The 16,290-nt window shown below is 48.0% G+C and overlaps 1 protein-coding gene across 2 annotated transcripts; it reads right to left on the bottom strand.

Annotated features, from left to right (window-relative positions):
* Nucleotides 1–46: 46 nt before the first annotated feature.
* Nucleotides 47–2,664, bottom strand: FABP6 (fatty acid binding protein 6). 2 transcript variants are annotated; one of them, XM_059483913.1, is made up of 5 exons: nt 2,633–2,664; nt 1,851–1,935; nt 839–1,014; nt 316–405; nt 47–137 (listed from the first exon to the last, which is right to left on the bottom strand). In XM_059483913.1, the coding sequence occupies exons 2-5, from the start codon at nt 1,915–1,917 to the stop codon at nt 84–86; spliced, it is 387 nt and encodes a 128-aa protein (XP_059339896.1). In that variant the 5' UTR covers nt 1,918–1,935; nt 2,633–2,664; the 3' UTR covers nt 47–83. The 2 variants fall into 2 exon arrangements, with proteins under 2 accessions (XP_059339896.1, XP_059339895.1); XM_059483912.1 differs by having other exon boundaries at nt 116–405.
* Nucleotides 2,665–16,290: the final 13,626 nt, after the last annotated feature.

Below are 16,290 nucleotides of genomic sequence, written 5' to 3'. Positions count from 1 at the left end.
CAAGAAAGAGACAAAGACAGAACTTTATTTTATTTATTTTATTGTTGGCTTTCAGTGCACTGGAAGAGACTGGCCTTGCTGCCTTAGGCAATCTTTTTGCTGGTCCTCTTGTAGACTACACCAGAAGAAGTAGAAATCTGTAACAAAGAACAACCAAAGCTTTGGTTGGACAGTGTAATCAGAGCCCCAGAGTCCCAGGGGAACAGCCCTGGGGATGGCTCAGAGCCTGTCCTTCATTTAAGATTTTTTCCTAAATTTCAAATTTTGGGGATTCTCTTTGTTTTTATGAACTACCCTGGATCTTTGAGCACTCACCTCCACCAGCTTCCCCCCACAGATCTCTGAGGTGTGGCGGTAGTTGGGGAAATCAGCTACAAGTTTCCCATCTTCCATTTTGACAGTTGCCTGTGAGAGAGAAAGGGTTCATGTTGCTGGGGATGGAATTTCTGTTACCAGATTCTGTAAACACCTGCACACCTGGTGCTGGAAGTTTATGAGACAGAGGTTGTGTGCTGCACAGGGCTGAAATCTGTGGGCTTTAGTTCTTGAATGTTCACAAGTTAAACAGACACTTGTTCATCTCCCAGTTCCGGCAGATTCCGGATCTGCACATCACTCATTAACAGCTCTGAAAATGGTCCTGGCAGGCAGCCCAGGAATCAGTGATGATGGACCCGGGGAGCCCCAGGATGGTCTGGGCTGGAAAGAGCCTTAGAGCCCCCCATGTCCCACCCCCTGCCATGGGCAGGGACACCTTCACTGCCTGACACAGGTTTGCTTTTCACCCTAAATCCAATTCCACCTGGGGCTGGGGAGCTGAGGAGCTCCATGAATTTACCTTGAACTTCTTCCCTCCCATGGTCTCCATGTCTGCCTCCTTGCCCACAGTGAAGGTGTTGGTGGTGGTGCGGCCTCCTGGGAAGTGCTGTGTCCACGTGAAGTCATTCCCATTCTGCACCACCTCTGTCACAATCTTGCAGTTCCTTCCCATCTCAGCCTTGTCACTGGGGAGACCTTAAACAACAAAAACACAGTTTGTCAAATCTGAGCTGAATTGAACTGAAGGATGGTAGTGGTGTGTTTGTTCTCAGAGCATCTGATCTGTTGTTCGTTTCTTATTTTTAATTTTTTGACAATATCAAAGCTCTGAGTTTAAATTACTGATGCAAAGAAAGATATTAGTTACATTAATACGTTTGCTTAAACAAATCTTGCATTCTTTGCCTTGAGAAGCAATACACAGGAAAAATGTACAAAGTACATAAAATATTCCCTTCTCCTTAACCTACACATGCAATGCTTGGAGTTTCATCTGTGGGACCTTGGGCCTTTGCTATTTAGCTGCACATACCTATTTGTATATTTGCTCTTGCTCTTTAACTAGATGCACATGGAATCTTTGGACAGTTTGGGCTGGGAGGGAGCTTAAAGATCATCCAATCCCCTGCCATGGGCAGGGGCACCTTCCACTATCCCAGGATGCTCCAAGCCTCATCCAACCTGGCCTTGGACACTGCCAGGGATCCAGGGGCAGCCACAGCTGCTCTGGGCATCCTGCCCACCCTCCTAGAGAAGAATTTGTTCCTAATATCCCATCTAAACCCACACCCTGCAAGTTTGAATCCCTTCCCCTTGTCCTGTCACTCCATTCCTTGCAAAGTCTCTCTCCATCCTTCCTGTAGCCCCTTCAGGCACTGGGAGGTCACAGCTGGGTCACCCCAAAGTTTCTCCTCTCCAGGCTGAACAATCTCAGCTCTCCCAGCCTTTCCCCAGTATTTTATGCAATCTATGCCCCATTTCTGACCCCAGCCAGACTCACCAATCCCTGCACAAACCCCAGCCAGACTCACCAATCTTCTGCACGAAGGCATCGTAGTTGTCGTCGCTCTCGAACTCGTATTTGCCTGAGAATGCCATGGCTGCCTTGGGATGAGGCTGGGGAGCAGAGCAGCAGCTGGATGGAGCTGGATGGAGCAGCTGGGCTGAGCCCTGCCTTTATAGAGCAGCCCCAGCTCTCAGCCCACCTGCAAGTGGAGCTTTATGGCCCCTGAGTCACAGCAATGCCATCGACCTGTGAGGCAATCAAGGTCATCAGGCAATTGTGCATCCTTGCCAATAACCTGGAGATCAGCAGGAGTCAAGGCCAAAGGCTCAGCTTTCTTTTAGTGCAGATTGAAACAAAATATGCATTTTTACTTTAAAGATTTCACTGGGTTTGGATTCAGGATGGAATAAAAGTAAAATATAAATGGACCATGCACAAGTTCTCAGCTCTGCAGAGAAAGACCTGGGGAAACTTGTATCACCACCAGGGTTTCCTTTGCACTTTTGGTTTAAAAGTGGCTGCAAGATGACTCTGACTATCCTGAAAACACATTTGACGCTTAGTTTGTTAATTAAAACTCCTTCATCTTAATCCCAAGATTGCTGAACCCAACGAAAGGAAACTTCCTTTCCCATGTGGACCCCAGTACTGAGGCCCCAGCTGTAAGAGCAGAGCAGCCCTGGCACAGGGAGCAGGGCAGGGGTGGCACAGCCATGGGAGTCTCAGTGCCACTGCTCTGCTCCGGAGGGACCTGCCCAACCTTGGCAAGGAGGTCCATGAACTCAAGCCATAAACTCTCCTGCTCACATAAGATTTGCAGGGGACAATTCCACTGGCAGAGTAACGCCACAGGGACCTTGGGACAGAGGTCAAACTGGATAAGGAAAGCAGTCCTGTGTAAAAGGAAGGAGATAATCAGATTATATGAACAGTACTTGAGCTTTTATGCTCCCTGTCCATAAAGATCAGATTATATTGATACCATTATTATGTTGGTACCATATTATATTGTTCCACGATGAGATACAAAAACGCTGACAGCTCCACATAGGCACGGACAGCAGACTCCATAATGCCATGATTTGATCCTGCTGCTTACAAAGAGCAGCTATGCAGAAAAGCTCTATTTGAATGTACCAGGATGATGTAAATTCCAAGTGTGTGGTATTTGGAGACAGTGAACAGGAGTAAGTTGTCAGAGAAGTAAAATTCTTGTGGAAGCTCATCCCCAAAGGAAAAGGTCATCCAAAGTGAGCAGTGAATTCCCTGTGCCTCCAAGTCAGCTGCCTCTGATATGCAAAGCAGCCGAGTCTTCAAATGCTGCTGGGAACAGAGGGAGCTTTAAGGACCCAAATCAAAGCCTTGGATATCTTTACTTTGAGAATTTGCTTGCACAAAATAATAACACAGCGTTTTTGCATTCCTTTTGTCTGTGGAGTCCCCTTGCCCTTGGGTGGCTCCCAGCAGCCTCCCAGGTTTATGAACCTTTCAGAAGAGCTGCAGAAAGCCAGGGAGATTCACTCGGAGACAAAACGAGAAAAGGGGAGGTAATTCCAGCAGAGACTGAGCCAGGCAGTGCCGCGCTTTGAAGTGCTTTTAGAGCTGGATTGCAAGTGATCTGGGAGTGCGGATTGAAGATATCAGAGGGAGCTCTGCAGTGCCCACGGAGCTGCACTTAATGACTCCCTCGAATGCAGCTGCCTGGGGAAACCTGTGGAGCCCCGGATCCGGCAGCCCTCCTTAGGAAATGCTAATGATTATTAATTCCTCAGGCACTCAGAGTAATCATTGCTAATGAATTCAGGATGAGCTCATTTGGCCTTAATGTGCTGGGTAATTCCAGGGGAGCCCTGTTACACTCGGCATCGTTAAGTGCCCGTTTAGTCTGGACCGAGGTGTTGCTGCTCTCCAGCCCTAAAGAGCGGAGAACTCATCACCAGAGCGGGGCTGAAATATTACCCAGCTTGGGCAGAGCTAAAGATGCACAGAAATGCACCTGCCCAGCTCCACAGGTGCCACAGCCCAGAGCCTGTCCCTGCTGCAGAAGGGACATGGACCTGCCAGACAAAACCAGGAACAACGAGCTCACAGACATGCAGAGACAGGAACACCTGCAGGGCAGGAAGGCACACATCTCCCAAAAATGCCGCAGCTTTGGGGACTCCCTAAAAGAAAATCCAATTATTTTGTGTGTCAACACTCCATCAGGAGAACCTTCAGTGTGTCTGTATCTCCAGAAAAGAAATTTCCAGAAAAACAAGACAACCAAAGGACTCATCCAGGCTGGCAGAGCCCCTGTGGGAAGGGCTTGGATCCCTCTGGTGCTCCTGATCTCCAGGTGGAGTCTCAGGGGCACTGCTGAGGCCTGGGCTGGAATTACAGAGACAGAAAACTAAACCTGGGCAAAATGTACCTGGCACCACAACTTCAGGGGAATTAATTCCCTCCTTTCTCCAGGATACTTCCCTTTAATGAGTTACCCTGTAGTAAATGTTAGCAGTGGTTAAATTCACTGATATCCAGTTAAATGAGATGGGGATGGACAGCAGAAATGGAAAGCTACCTCGATTTTTAACAACTACAACAGAAGGCTTGAATTTTGTCAAGCCAGTTTGGATTTGTGTATCCTGAAGAGGCACAGAAGACTAATTTTGGCTGCTCTCAATTTGGCTCCCACAAAACTGCTCAGATTCCTTTGAAGTATCATCCTTGGATTAAGAGCCACTGTGGAATATTTTGAACTCCAATGGTTTTAGTCTAATATAGACAATAGTTCAAAGGTTGCTAAAAAGGAAGATATAATTCAGCTTTATCTGCAGAGTCGTCTGGTCAAAAATCAGAGTTAAAGCTCCTCTCTCTATGGATTTCTTATATAGAAATATACAAAGTTCTAATAAAGTGAATAAGTGACAGCCCTGAGGACAGGAATCATTGCAACTCTTCTGGACTTTTCTGAGCAAACCCCAAAGCCACCCACCCCCTTTATCTGCACAGCTCATGGGCTGGGTTGTAAAGGAATTATTACCTGATAATATCTATGTGCTTAGGTATTATTACTTGATAATATCTGTGTGCTTGTCCTTGTGACACATCAGATAACAGCTCCAAATGGAGATTGTCCTGCAGGGAATCTGATTGGGATTTCCTCCCAGGCTGTGGCTTCCCACCAGAGAAATCCTGCTATTCCAGAGCGTTCCCTCAGCTCTGCTTGCCCAAGCTCTGTCAAAGGGAACATTCAATTCAAACATTGCCCTTTTCTTTCTCTGAGGCCACATCTGGTTTGCAGTTGACCTCTTGGTGTTCCCAAGTCCCCTCCTCTCTGTGTCACCCTCTGAAGCCTTTCCTGCTCTCCCTTCCCTGCAGCTCACCTGGGAGAGGGCTCAGGTGGAGCAGCACCTGCCTGGAGCTGGGGAGAAACCACCCCAGAACCAACCAAAGAGGGATTTGATCTGAAATAATCAAAGGCATGCAGGAGAAACCAATATTTGAGTGAATTTTTATTATGCCACTGCAGTGTTTAGTAAGTGCCCCACTGAAAATGTTGATCCAAGACAAGTGTGCAGGGACAGAGAGAGTCTGAGAAGCAGAGGAGGATTTCTTTCCCTGAAATACAAGAAAAGCCAGTTTTCTTTGCACAGAAAGCCTCTTCTGGGCCTCAGCTCTGCTTTGATGTGTGTGATCCACAGCAACATCTCACTGCATACTTTCAGCTCTTTGAAATTGTTTATATTGCCTTGGATACATTTATCAGGAGAAGAAAATATACTTCTGTGGCAGAGAAAATACACACATCTCAGTGCTAGTCCTTCCCCACCTCCACACCAAGCACATCTTTGCATCTCCTTGTTCCAGGAGCTGCTTTTATTACATCTGGTGTCCCTCTTCTACAGTTTGATTTATTCCTGAGTTGCTCAGCACTAAGCTGGCTCTTGTTAATCAAACAACATTGATGGAAAAGTGGGAAAATGAGACTGGGTTGGTAACAGCTGTGATTTTCTCAGACCCTGGAATAAGCCACATTTCTCTTAAAGATTCCTTCCAGAATTGGAAGAAAAATCTGGAAAACACTTGAAAATCTGAACTTCTGTTTAAGAGTTTCTTTACTCCAGAGTACTAAACAACAGCTGTTTCCCTCCTAAACAATGGGAAAGCATCAGGGGCCAGAAAGCCCCTAAAAATACCAGATTGGTTCAGTTGATCAGAGCAGGGTGCTGAGAACAGCAGGTTTGTGGTTCAGTCCCTGTATGGGCATAAGAGTTGGACTTGATGGTCCTTGTGGGTCCCTTCCTCAGAGCATTCTGTGATCTGGAAATTGGTTTGTTTTTTTAAAACTTGATTTTTAACCTAAACTTGCCTTTTTCAATGGCTCAGACTGGTGACATGCACAGGTCACTCTCAGGGTGCTCAAAAGCTCAGTGACTGGGGAGGAACCAGCTTCCCAAAATTCTGCTTCCTCGGACACAAAATGCTCTTGCAAAATCTGCTTTTGAAAAGAACTTGCAGCCAGGAGTAAAGCAGGATCCTGGCTGTCCCTGTGGCTCCCCTGGTGGCTCCAGGAGCAGCAGGGTTTGTCTGGCAGCCAGGTGAGCTCACCTGTGCTGGGCCACAGCACCATCCAGTGCCAGCTCCCTGCTCCTGGGCCCTGCCCTGGGAGTTCCAGGGCCAAGCTGCAGCTCTGTCCTAACAGGCAGGAGAGGAAAAGAAACCAAAGTACCTCAGCTCTCCCTGCGCCAGAACTGGGGGTTTTGTCACATTTACAAAATTCAGGATCTCAGGATCACAGACTGGTTGGGGTTGGAAGGACCCTGAAGATCCTCCATTTCCAATCCCCTGATGCAAAGTTTTGGGGCACAGTATGGATTTTGAAGCCAAAGGGGAATCTGTTGGGTTTTAATCTGCTTTTCTACAGAGCTTTTCTACCTGTGATCTGTACTCAGGGCCTGTTTATATCTGTTTTTGAGGGGATTTTTATCTGCACTGTTGCCACCCAGCATTGCTTGCAAGCCAGGCCTCACTAAGAAACTTTGCAGGTTATTAGTACTCCCTGCTGTTCTGTGCTGGCACAAGGCTGAGCCAGGGCCAAACCCAGGATCTGTTTTCCCTCCCCAAAGCTGGGGAGCAGTTCAGGGTGTTTGGGTGTCCCTGGAAGAAGGAGGAATTCCCCCAGGGAAACAGGGAGTGAATCTCTGCAGTGGTGTTGGCCATGGATGATGCTCACAGGGGTGGGAGCTGCAGGGAGAGGCTGCCCATCCCTCCTGTTCCTGACGCAGGGAGAGCTGCCCATCCCTCCTGTTCCTGACGCAGGGAGAGCTGCCCATCCCTCCTGTTCCTGGGGCAGGGGGAAATGCCCATCTCTCCTGTTCCTGGGGCAGGGAGAGCTGCCCATCCCTCCTGTTCCTGGGGCAGGGGGAAATGCCCATCCCTCCTGTTCCTGGGGCAGGGAGAGCTGCCCATCCCTCCTGTTCCTGAGGCTGTGAGAGCTGCCCATCCCTCCTGTTCCTGAGGCAGGGGGAAATGCCCATCCCTCCCTGATCCTGAAGCAGGATGGATCCGTGGGTCAGCCCAGGGAGCAGCTCCAGCCCTCCCCAGCAGAGCACATGGGGCAGCAGCTCTGCCCCTGCTGGGAGTGGGAATCCCTGGGAATGCTGCAATCCTTCAGTGCTGATTTAGGGGCTTGTCTGAGAAAAAAACCCTCCTCCTGCAACAATGGCTTTGTTCTGAGAGGTTTGGTTTTGTCTGGTCAGTGCCTGCTCTTTTAAGTCATTGTGACCTACATACAGAGAGGATCCAAATAAAAAATTAAAGAGAAAGAGCTCTCTGTGACACTGCCTGGCTGAGCCAGCCCTGCAGTTCTGTGGCCTCTGGATTACTTTTTCACACAGGGCCAGATATGAGTTTATATAAATTTTGTATGGTTGGGTTCTTTTCTTCATTATCATATGAATGTTTAAATATCCCTCCTTAAGGAAAAATGTGGAGTTTACCCACTGAGGGTGAAGGGATGGACACAGCCTTGCTAGTGCTGTTATCCTGATGATATAAAGAAAATCCCAGCCTGGAGCTGTGCCTCTGAATAGAGCCCAGGACTGAGCACAGGGGGATGTTCACACCTCCATCACCCTGAGCCCCAGGTTCTTGTGCCAACACACAGCACAGCAGCTGGGTTAAAATCATTTTCCCCAGGATGCTTTGATGAGGTCTGGATGGTACAAGGAATCACTCTGGAGATGTGGAATCCAAGCCCTGCTCTACCTCCCATTTAAATCAGGATTAGTGGCACCATGACTCCTGCTGACTGCTCCTTAAGCTGGGTGAGATCAGCTCAAATCCCAGGGGCTGCAAACTTGCTGCAAACTGATTTCATAGCCCAGAGCTCTGTTCCACCTGGGGGAGAGCTGTGCTGCTGCTCCAGCCCTGCAGTCCCTGCCCCAGCTGGAGAAACAAGAACAGCCCTGGGGCTGAGGTGCCCTGCAGGGTGCTGTGCCCTGTGCCTGTCCCTGTGCCTGTCCCTGTGCCTGTCCCTGTCCCTGTCCCTGCCCCTGTCCCTGTCCCTGCCGGGCAGGGCTGGTGCTCCTGAGCAGGTTCTGCACAAACAGGGGCAGCTCCCCCAGCCTGGCACTCTCCCTGCTCCCAGAGAACAACTGGCATGTCAGCCCAGCCCAGGGAAGCAGCTGGCTGGGGGCGAGGGAGGAAGCATATCAGAGTTTATGGGGATCAAACAGGCCCCCATCACTCCTTGTGCTTGGGGCTGCAGGGCCAGCTCGCATCCACCTCTGCTGCTGATTGTTTTTTGACAGGAATTGCTCCCCAAACAGTCATGTTCAGTGATTATTTGTCTCCTTCCCTCTTCCACTGATTACAGCCAGGCTGGGACATCCCTGATCCGCATAGAAATGAATATTTGAAAAGGCAGGGCTGTCCTCCAAGGGCCCAGAGCACCATTAGGCCTCCAGATTTACTGCCCCACCAGAGGCCAGGGGGGTAATGAGGCAGCAGCAATGGCCACGAATCAGGAGAGAGCAGCTCAGAGAAAGGGATTTGCCTTGGCACATTCCTGGCTGTAAATTAAAATTATCACTGAGGTCCTGGCTTTATCAGAGGATTTTTCACCTGGTTCTGTAGCCCCACCCCCAGTGCTCTGCTCTGTAGCAGCTCCTGCGGGCTCTGCAATGTGTTTTGCCTGTGCTGATGGACAGGAAGCATCAGCATCCAAACCCCAAGCATATTTAAACTTCTGCTGTGTCACTGTGGGGCATGAAGATTTTCCCTTGGTGCTGGGCAGTGCCTGCTCTGTGGGCCCTGCCAGGAGCCCAGGTTTGCCCAGGACTCTAGGGGAAGCACTGGCATTAACTGCAGTCTGTGCACCCAGGCTGCTCCAGCTGCAGCAGGAGCACTCCTGAGTGGCAGGAATTGTGTCCTCCCCATGTTAAACACATGCACAGCTCTCAGTCCTGCAGCACCAGAGCCAGGAATGCTCCTGAGTGGCAGGAATTGTGTCCTCCCCATGTTAAACACATGCACAGCACCCAGACCTGCAGCACCAGAGCCAGGAATGCTCCTGAGTGGCAGGAATTGTGTCCTCCCCATGTTAAACACATGCACAGCACCCAGACCTGCAGCACCAGAGCCAGGAATGCTCCTGAGTGGCAGGAATTGTGTCCTCCCCATGTTAAACACATGCACAGCACCCGGACCTGCAGCACCAGAGCCAGGAATGCTCCTGAGTGGCAGGAATTGTGTCCTCCCCATGTTAAACACATGCACAGCACCCGGACCTGCAGCACCAGAGCCCTGCAATCCAGCACCTCCAGCCTGGGCTCTCTCTCTCCCCCTGGACCTGCAAAGATCTGCAGAGCTTTGTGTCCCGAAGTGCTGAGCCCTAGGAACTGACTCATGTTTTCCCTCATTTGGGAATGATTCAAGAGCTTCCTCTGGCCTGACCACATGTGATTCACCCCGGGTGACTTCAGAAATTCAAACCAAATTGAGATTGGTGGAGAAAAAGCAAAACTAAAGTCAAATTGTAACTACTGATGTGACAAAGTATTCCTGCCTGCAGTCTGCAGGCAGAAGAGGATTCATCTGCTCTGTCGCTGCTCCAAGCCTGTGTCCACCAGCCAATTTGATTTCATTCTAAGAGGAAAATATCATGAGTATCAGAAATCCCTTTTATATTAAATTTATTCCCTAGAGGAAAACCCTTTGCAATGACAAAAAATTCCCCGTATCACAGAGAAAAATGTTTCCAAACCCCACTCACACAGGGATAGGAACCCATGGTGAACAGGCAGAGAAACTGTTCCACATTTCCCAGATACAATGTCCTAGAGAACAGTGTTTTAACTGCAAAGAGCTGTTTTGTTTGAAGAGCTTACACAAGCATTTAAACCTTTCCCATTTCATGCAGGAGACAGTTGCCAAGTCTGCTCTGTGCCTGCAAGCACAGATGAGCACAGAGGATGCTTTGTGAGGACTGACTATATTCTATTTACCAAATTTTAAACCGCACAGATTTTTACATCTTTCCTTCTTCATCTCAGAGAGGACAAGAGGTTTTCTCCTTCCTCCTCTGTTCCTTCCTTCACTGGGGATGTGTGGCTGCTTTTATGCAGAATCCTGACTGAGGCTCCTCCATTCTCATTAAGGGATAACTTGATTCAATCCTGGTAATTATTTTGGGATCCAGTCCCTCACCTTGCATTGTGTGATTCACCAAGGGAATCTCCTACAGAATTGTGTCCCTTGAAGGGTGCAGCATGAAATCCCAGATTTCAGAACATTTTTGCCAAAGCAGAACAAGCAGAGCACCCCAGACATGTCCTAGACTGAGGCACCAGAGGTGGGGAAGGAGCTCTCAGTAAACCCCAGGTGCCAGCTGAGCAATGCCCCGTGCCAGGGGCTCTGCTGTGCATTATCCAGATCTCCAAACACAAGGGAGGAACCCTGGCTGAAGAGCAGATTGCTTTCAAACAGCGGCTGTAATTCCCAATCTTTTTCTCAGAACAAATACAATTACATGGGTACAGTTCATTTATTTCTCTTACATTTTTCCATCCCCTTTTATTCAGAAGTCAGGCTGAGCCTAAACAGAGGAAGCCTACAACCTTAAAATCCTGCAGCAGAGCAGCCATTACCGGGTGCTTCCTTTTCAGCATCAAGTACCTCTGTTGTGGTTTCACTTCTGTATTTTCTAAACTAGTATGAACTGTGCCTGGAAAATGCATTTTTTAGAGCATTTCTCGATGTTTTGGAAGCCTAACCTTGCCTACACCCAAGAGAAACAACCACACACTTCCATGCAGTTGTTCCAGTGAACAGAAATAAATGTAAGCTGGCAAAGGTATCTTTGGCCAGCAGAGTTTGTGCTGCTCAGCACGGTGGTTTCAGCAGCAGTGGGGACAGAACTGTTAAGAATAAAGTATTATCCAGCTCCAGCAGCACACCCTGGGCACAGCAGCTCAGCCCTGCTCTGCGATAAGCCCCACATGGAGGATTAGATTAGGGCAAATAGAGAAATATTGGCTGCACCAACACATTTCCTCAGAGGGTGGTGACTCAGTTGTTGAAGGCTTGCATTTTCCTTTTTATTATTTGCTGAAGGGTGAGTGGGGAGAGTTTCACTGGACCAGCTCTGAGAAGAGGGTCAAGGGCAAGATCCAGCCCTGGTCCCAGGGAATGCAGTGAAAAGTACAAACAATGCTCTGCAAATCATCAAGATTGGCTCTAATTGTATTAATCTTCTGCCTTTGGAGCTGCTAACAGACAGATGTGCAGGAGCCACAGCTGAATGACCCCTGACAGAGATGTTCTCACTCCTGGCATTTGTCACTTTGTGGACTTGTCTGTGACAGGACCAAGGAAAAGGAGTTTTTAGAGTTCCCATTCTGATTGCATCACTCCAGCTCTACACTCCCCAAAACTCTTGGACAAGCAACATTTACTGTCTTTTTGCACAGATCACCACGTCCTTATCAAATCTCTCATGTCAATCATCTCTGCAGTGGCTTTGTGGAGCAGCTGCCAATCACCCACCCTGCCACCACAAATCCCAGTGCTCCATTGATTCCAGTATCACAGCCACAGCCTGTTTTGTTCTGGAGGTGATGGGATGGTTTTTCCCTGGCCTGAGTTAGAGTCTCTGAATGAGGCCAACACAATTCCCAACCATTGACAATCCTGGAAAGGCAGCAGAGCAAGCTCTTGGTGTGAAGAATTCTTTCTCTTGATGTACAAGCCCTTTGTAAATGGTGTTGCTCAGAGTCAGAATGTACAAGATTACCTGGGAAGAGAAATTAAAAACTGACCTGACTTTACCAAAGGAAGTGACTTGCAAAGGGCCATGCTGGGATTTGCAGGTGAGCTCTGACAGGAATTCAGGCTGAGCCTGGGCACTCCATGAATTGTTCCTACTTGGAATTGCATTAGGAAAGGGTGAGAAAAGATGCCACCAGATATCCATAAAATACAGGGATACATCTCTTGCTTGAAATACACTTGGCACAAGAGGTTCCACAAGAAACCAGAAGATGAGACAATGACAATAACCAAGGTCTGTAAGAGAACACCACAAAACACTGACTGAGAGCAATCTGGGAGATAATTTCCTTACATATTCCCCCTCAACCCCTGTGATATTTTAAAGTAATCACAAACTTGCCATTTTTATTCATCACCAGGGTCCCTTCATTATTTTTATCCAGAATGCAAAAATACACAAAGCAGACAGGGACATGCAGTCCATTTTCTATCAAAATCAGAAAGATGAAAATACCTGCCTGTGATGACAGCACTTCTTTGCTCCCACCCTGCCCAGGAGAGCTGCAGACCTCAGGAAGAGCTGACTTATTTTTTGGGTTGGTTTCTTTGGGTTTTGACATAAAGACAAACTGCATGGCAAAGCTGAGCTTTCAATACTTTTGCTTTTTAAGCACGACTTTAAAAACTGTGCCCCACCCCTGCCTTTGGAACAGCTTCAAAAGTACCACAAGAGAGGCAAGGGGACCAGTGTGGAGCCCCAGGCACTGCAGTGCCTCCATCACAGACCGAGCTCCCAGCAATACCCAGGTACAACCCCTTTGAGTTCTGGGTGACACGGAGAAGCAGACAAGGTGTGAGACAAGAGTTACTTGGTTTTACTCAGGTAAACCACGAGGCCAAGCTGCCTTCAGGAGGGACAGCCTGTTACCGGCCCTTTTGAAATCTCCCTAGAGAATCCCACCACCAATTTGTCTCTTTTGGGGACCAGCTGCAGTGCTGGGCTCTGGTCTGCAGCCAGCCCATTTCCAATTGTTGTATGTCACACAATGTCGAGCCGGAAAACACATTTGTCTCCACCAGTCAATTTACTGAAATCCATCCAATTGTTGAAGTCAAACAATTAGCAAGAAAGCTGAATGCCTCAGTAACTCTTCATTTAAGGAGAGAAATGAGTTTGTAATTTATGGAATAACTTGATGCATCTGAAAGACCAATTTTCTGATCCCTGTGTCATTGTCAAGGCTAACATTCAGCACTTACACAGCACTTCATCCTCAAGTTGTTTTTAAACCTTCACTATAATTAAACCACATCACTCTTGTGTGGATGAAATGTTATTGTCCATTTTTCACAGCCAGCAGAGCTGAGGATCCATGTAGGTGCCAAGGAGAAGGACACAGTGACACAGGCAGTTGGCAGATGCTCCTCCAGCTCGGATGTACAAAGGATCCAAATGATTCCCAGTCAATTCCATTTCCTCCCTTGTCCTGTCCCCTTGAGCTCTGTCAGCAACCAACCCCGATGAGAACAGCCTGTGTAGGATTCCCACTTCTCTAATGAAGGTGTTTTACCCTTCCTGCTGTTTCTATTTGAAACAGGGTTCATCTCCAGGGACCACAGGTGAGGGAAGGTCCCACCTCACCAGTTGGGCACTCTTGATGTAATCAGGGCTTGGCTGCAGATGTAGAATAACTCAGAAACACCACAAGGAACAAAAAAAGTTGCTCTGACATATTTATGGCTAAAGAGACCTCTGTAATTTCTCAGAAGACTTTAATGAGAAATTCCCTATTAATAACCAAGATGCCTTGCCCACAGCGGAGTTTGGCCTCCCCATCTGTCCTGGCTCCAGTGATGATGCCCATTTTCTTTGAATGGAGAAATCCATGGAGATGGAGTGTGGCTGCCAGCAGCACCTGCAGCTGCACAGGCTGCAGAAGAAGGCAGGAACCAGACAGAGTAGAGATAAGACAGGAAGTACCTTCAGACTCCATTTCTTCACAATTACAAAGTGAGATCTCAGCAGTGAGACAGTGCCAGTCCTTCACCCCAAGGGCTCACAGTTACCATCTTTTTAAAGCAACCCCAGCTCTGGAAATTGATTTCAATCAATTCTCCATATGGACATTAGATTAAACCCCACTCATTGACTTCATCTCTTGTTCACAAGAAATGCAGCACATAATTGACTTTTCAGATTGCAGGGCAGAATTCTGGGGCATGTGAGACTGCAGTGAGGTTTCCCAAATCCTTTAATGCTCATCCCTAAACCCAACAAAATGAGCTCCATGTTCACAGGGCCACAGAAATCAGTTACCAACATTACAGGAGGGACTGATTATTTTCTCACCCCAAACTAACTTTCTGTAATAATTCACTAACAAATTTCAATCCAGCTTAAATATAATTAACAATTGTTGTAAGAGCATTACTTTCCCAATCTGTTAGAGGAGCAGTGAGTTTTCAGCACACAACCAAGACCCAGATTTATGTTCAATTTATTTGCCTGTATCCCTCTGCATTGCTCACATGCAGTGGTTTTCATTGGTTACACTTTTTAACTTAGAAAGCCTTGAACATTCTCCACCAGCAGTCATGCCTTGAAAACGCTGACTGGTGGATTTATTAGCACTGTGCCAAGCTGTGAACACTAGACCTGGCTTGGGGAGGTTTAGTGGCCCTGCCCAGGGCCACAGGAAGCTGCTGTCTCTGTGGCAGGCTCAGGAAGCCACCGTGACTGCAGCTGGGATTGAGCAGGGCAGCAGAGCTCTGTGCTCCTGCAGCAGAGCCTGCAAAGGCTGCAGTGAGGATAAAACCCCATCCTGGAACGTGGGGAGCCCCAAAGCCTCAGTGGGCTGCTGGAACTGCAGGCTGAGAACCTCCTCTCTAAAGTTCCTCCACCCCAGTGCAGGTAGCAGGACAGGTATCTGCTGTCCCACCATGAGAAACTGTCCCTGTAAATGCACACAGAGAGCCCTGTGTGCCACTCTGAGAGGGACGAGCTGCAGCAGGGACAGCTCAGGCAGCCTGGACCTGTGCAGCCCCTGGGATTCCAGCAGCACCACGAGTTCCAGCCACTGGGCAAATCCAGGGCCAGCTTCTGTGGAGCTGCTGACACAGCCTGGCTCTGAGGGAGCTGAGGGAAGCTGCAGTCACAGGTTTCGCTGCACAGGAACCCTGGTTGCTGTCCATTTGTGAGGATTGCTCCTCAAAGCCCTGCACTGGCAGTGGGTCCTTCATGGCACTGCACTTCCAGGGAACTGGGTGACCAGAGTGATGCTCCCACTGTCCAGAACCCAAAATCTCCCCACCCCATTAGTTGTTACCTGAAGTACTCAGACCTGCTGGGACTGCTCACACCTCCAGAGTGGAGTTTCCTGACAGAACAAATCACTATCACTAACGCTGAGTTTAGAGGTTCCTCATGTCCCACACAAATAATTCCATTTCCATGGGTGCCATGCACAAACTCCAGCTGGATCTGCTGCTCCCCCACATCCCCTCACTCTCTCCACCCAAACTCATCTTCCTCAGCTACCCAACACATCTTTATGGAGCTCACCTCCATTTTTCCTGCCTTCATTTTATTGTTTTATTCCCTCCGATTGTCTCCTTGCCCTCTGTAATTTATAGTTTCTTCTCTCCATTTCTGTCCTTCCTGCCACTTGCTGAACACAGAGAGACTTGTTTTAATTTACAGAGAGTGTGGTACTGCAATCTGTTTCATTAACTTAATTAGTTTTATTTTGGCAGTTTCTAAAGGTTCTAGGATAGAAAAAAAGACTCCAACTCTGCAATCACTCTGCAGACCAGTCTCTGAAAGGCAAATCCTGTCTTAAGGAGATTACAGGTTAGATTTGAAATAAATAGAAATTAAATGGCGATCAAAGGTATTTGGGATGGAAAAAATATATAGTGAGGGCTTTTTTGTTAAATTGATGATGTTCCATCCTGCATCCACATGCCTATGTTGGTGAGGTTGAATTTTAGAGTTACCTGTGGTACGGTATTTCTGCAGGGCAATATTCTGTGCTATAAATATCCTTATTTACCTCTTTTAAAAGCACACACAGCACCTTTCAACATTCAAAGGAGCCGTTTATGTTTTATTTTGATCCCTCAGTAGGGTCAAACATATAATCTGCTGTTACTGCAGTGAAGCAGAGAACAAGCCATACACCCACTCTGTTCCCTATGGAGCACAGGAA

The sequence above is a fragment of the Ammospiza nelsoni genome, chromosome 16 (genome assembly GCF_027579445.1).
Source record: "Ammospiza nelsoni isolate bAmmNel1 chromosome 16, bAmmNel1.pri, whole genome shotgun sequence".
Taxonomy (NCBI): domain Eukaryota; kingdom Metazoa; phylum Chordata; class Aves; order Passeriformes; family Passerellidae; genus Ammospiza; species Ammospiza nelsoni.
This window is presented reverse-complemented; position numbering and strand designations above follow the sequence as displayed.

Excerpts from the sequence above, each read along its gene's own strand:
- FABP6 (XM_059483912.1), bottom strand. The coding sequence starts at position 1,917 with ATGGCATTCTCAGGCAAATACGAGTTCGAGAGCGACGACAACTACGAT. Across the intron at positions 1,015-1,850 it reads TGCCTTCGTGCAGAAGATTG|GTCTCCCCAGTGACAAGGCT; the intron begins GTGAGTCTGGCT and ends TTGTTGTTTAAG. Across the intron at positions 406-838 it reads TGGGAGGGAAGAAGTTCAAG|GCAACTGTCAAAATGGAAGA; the intron begins GTAAATTCATGG and ends TCTCTCTCACAG.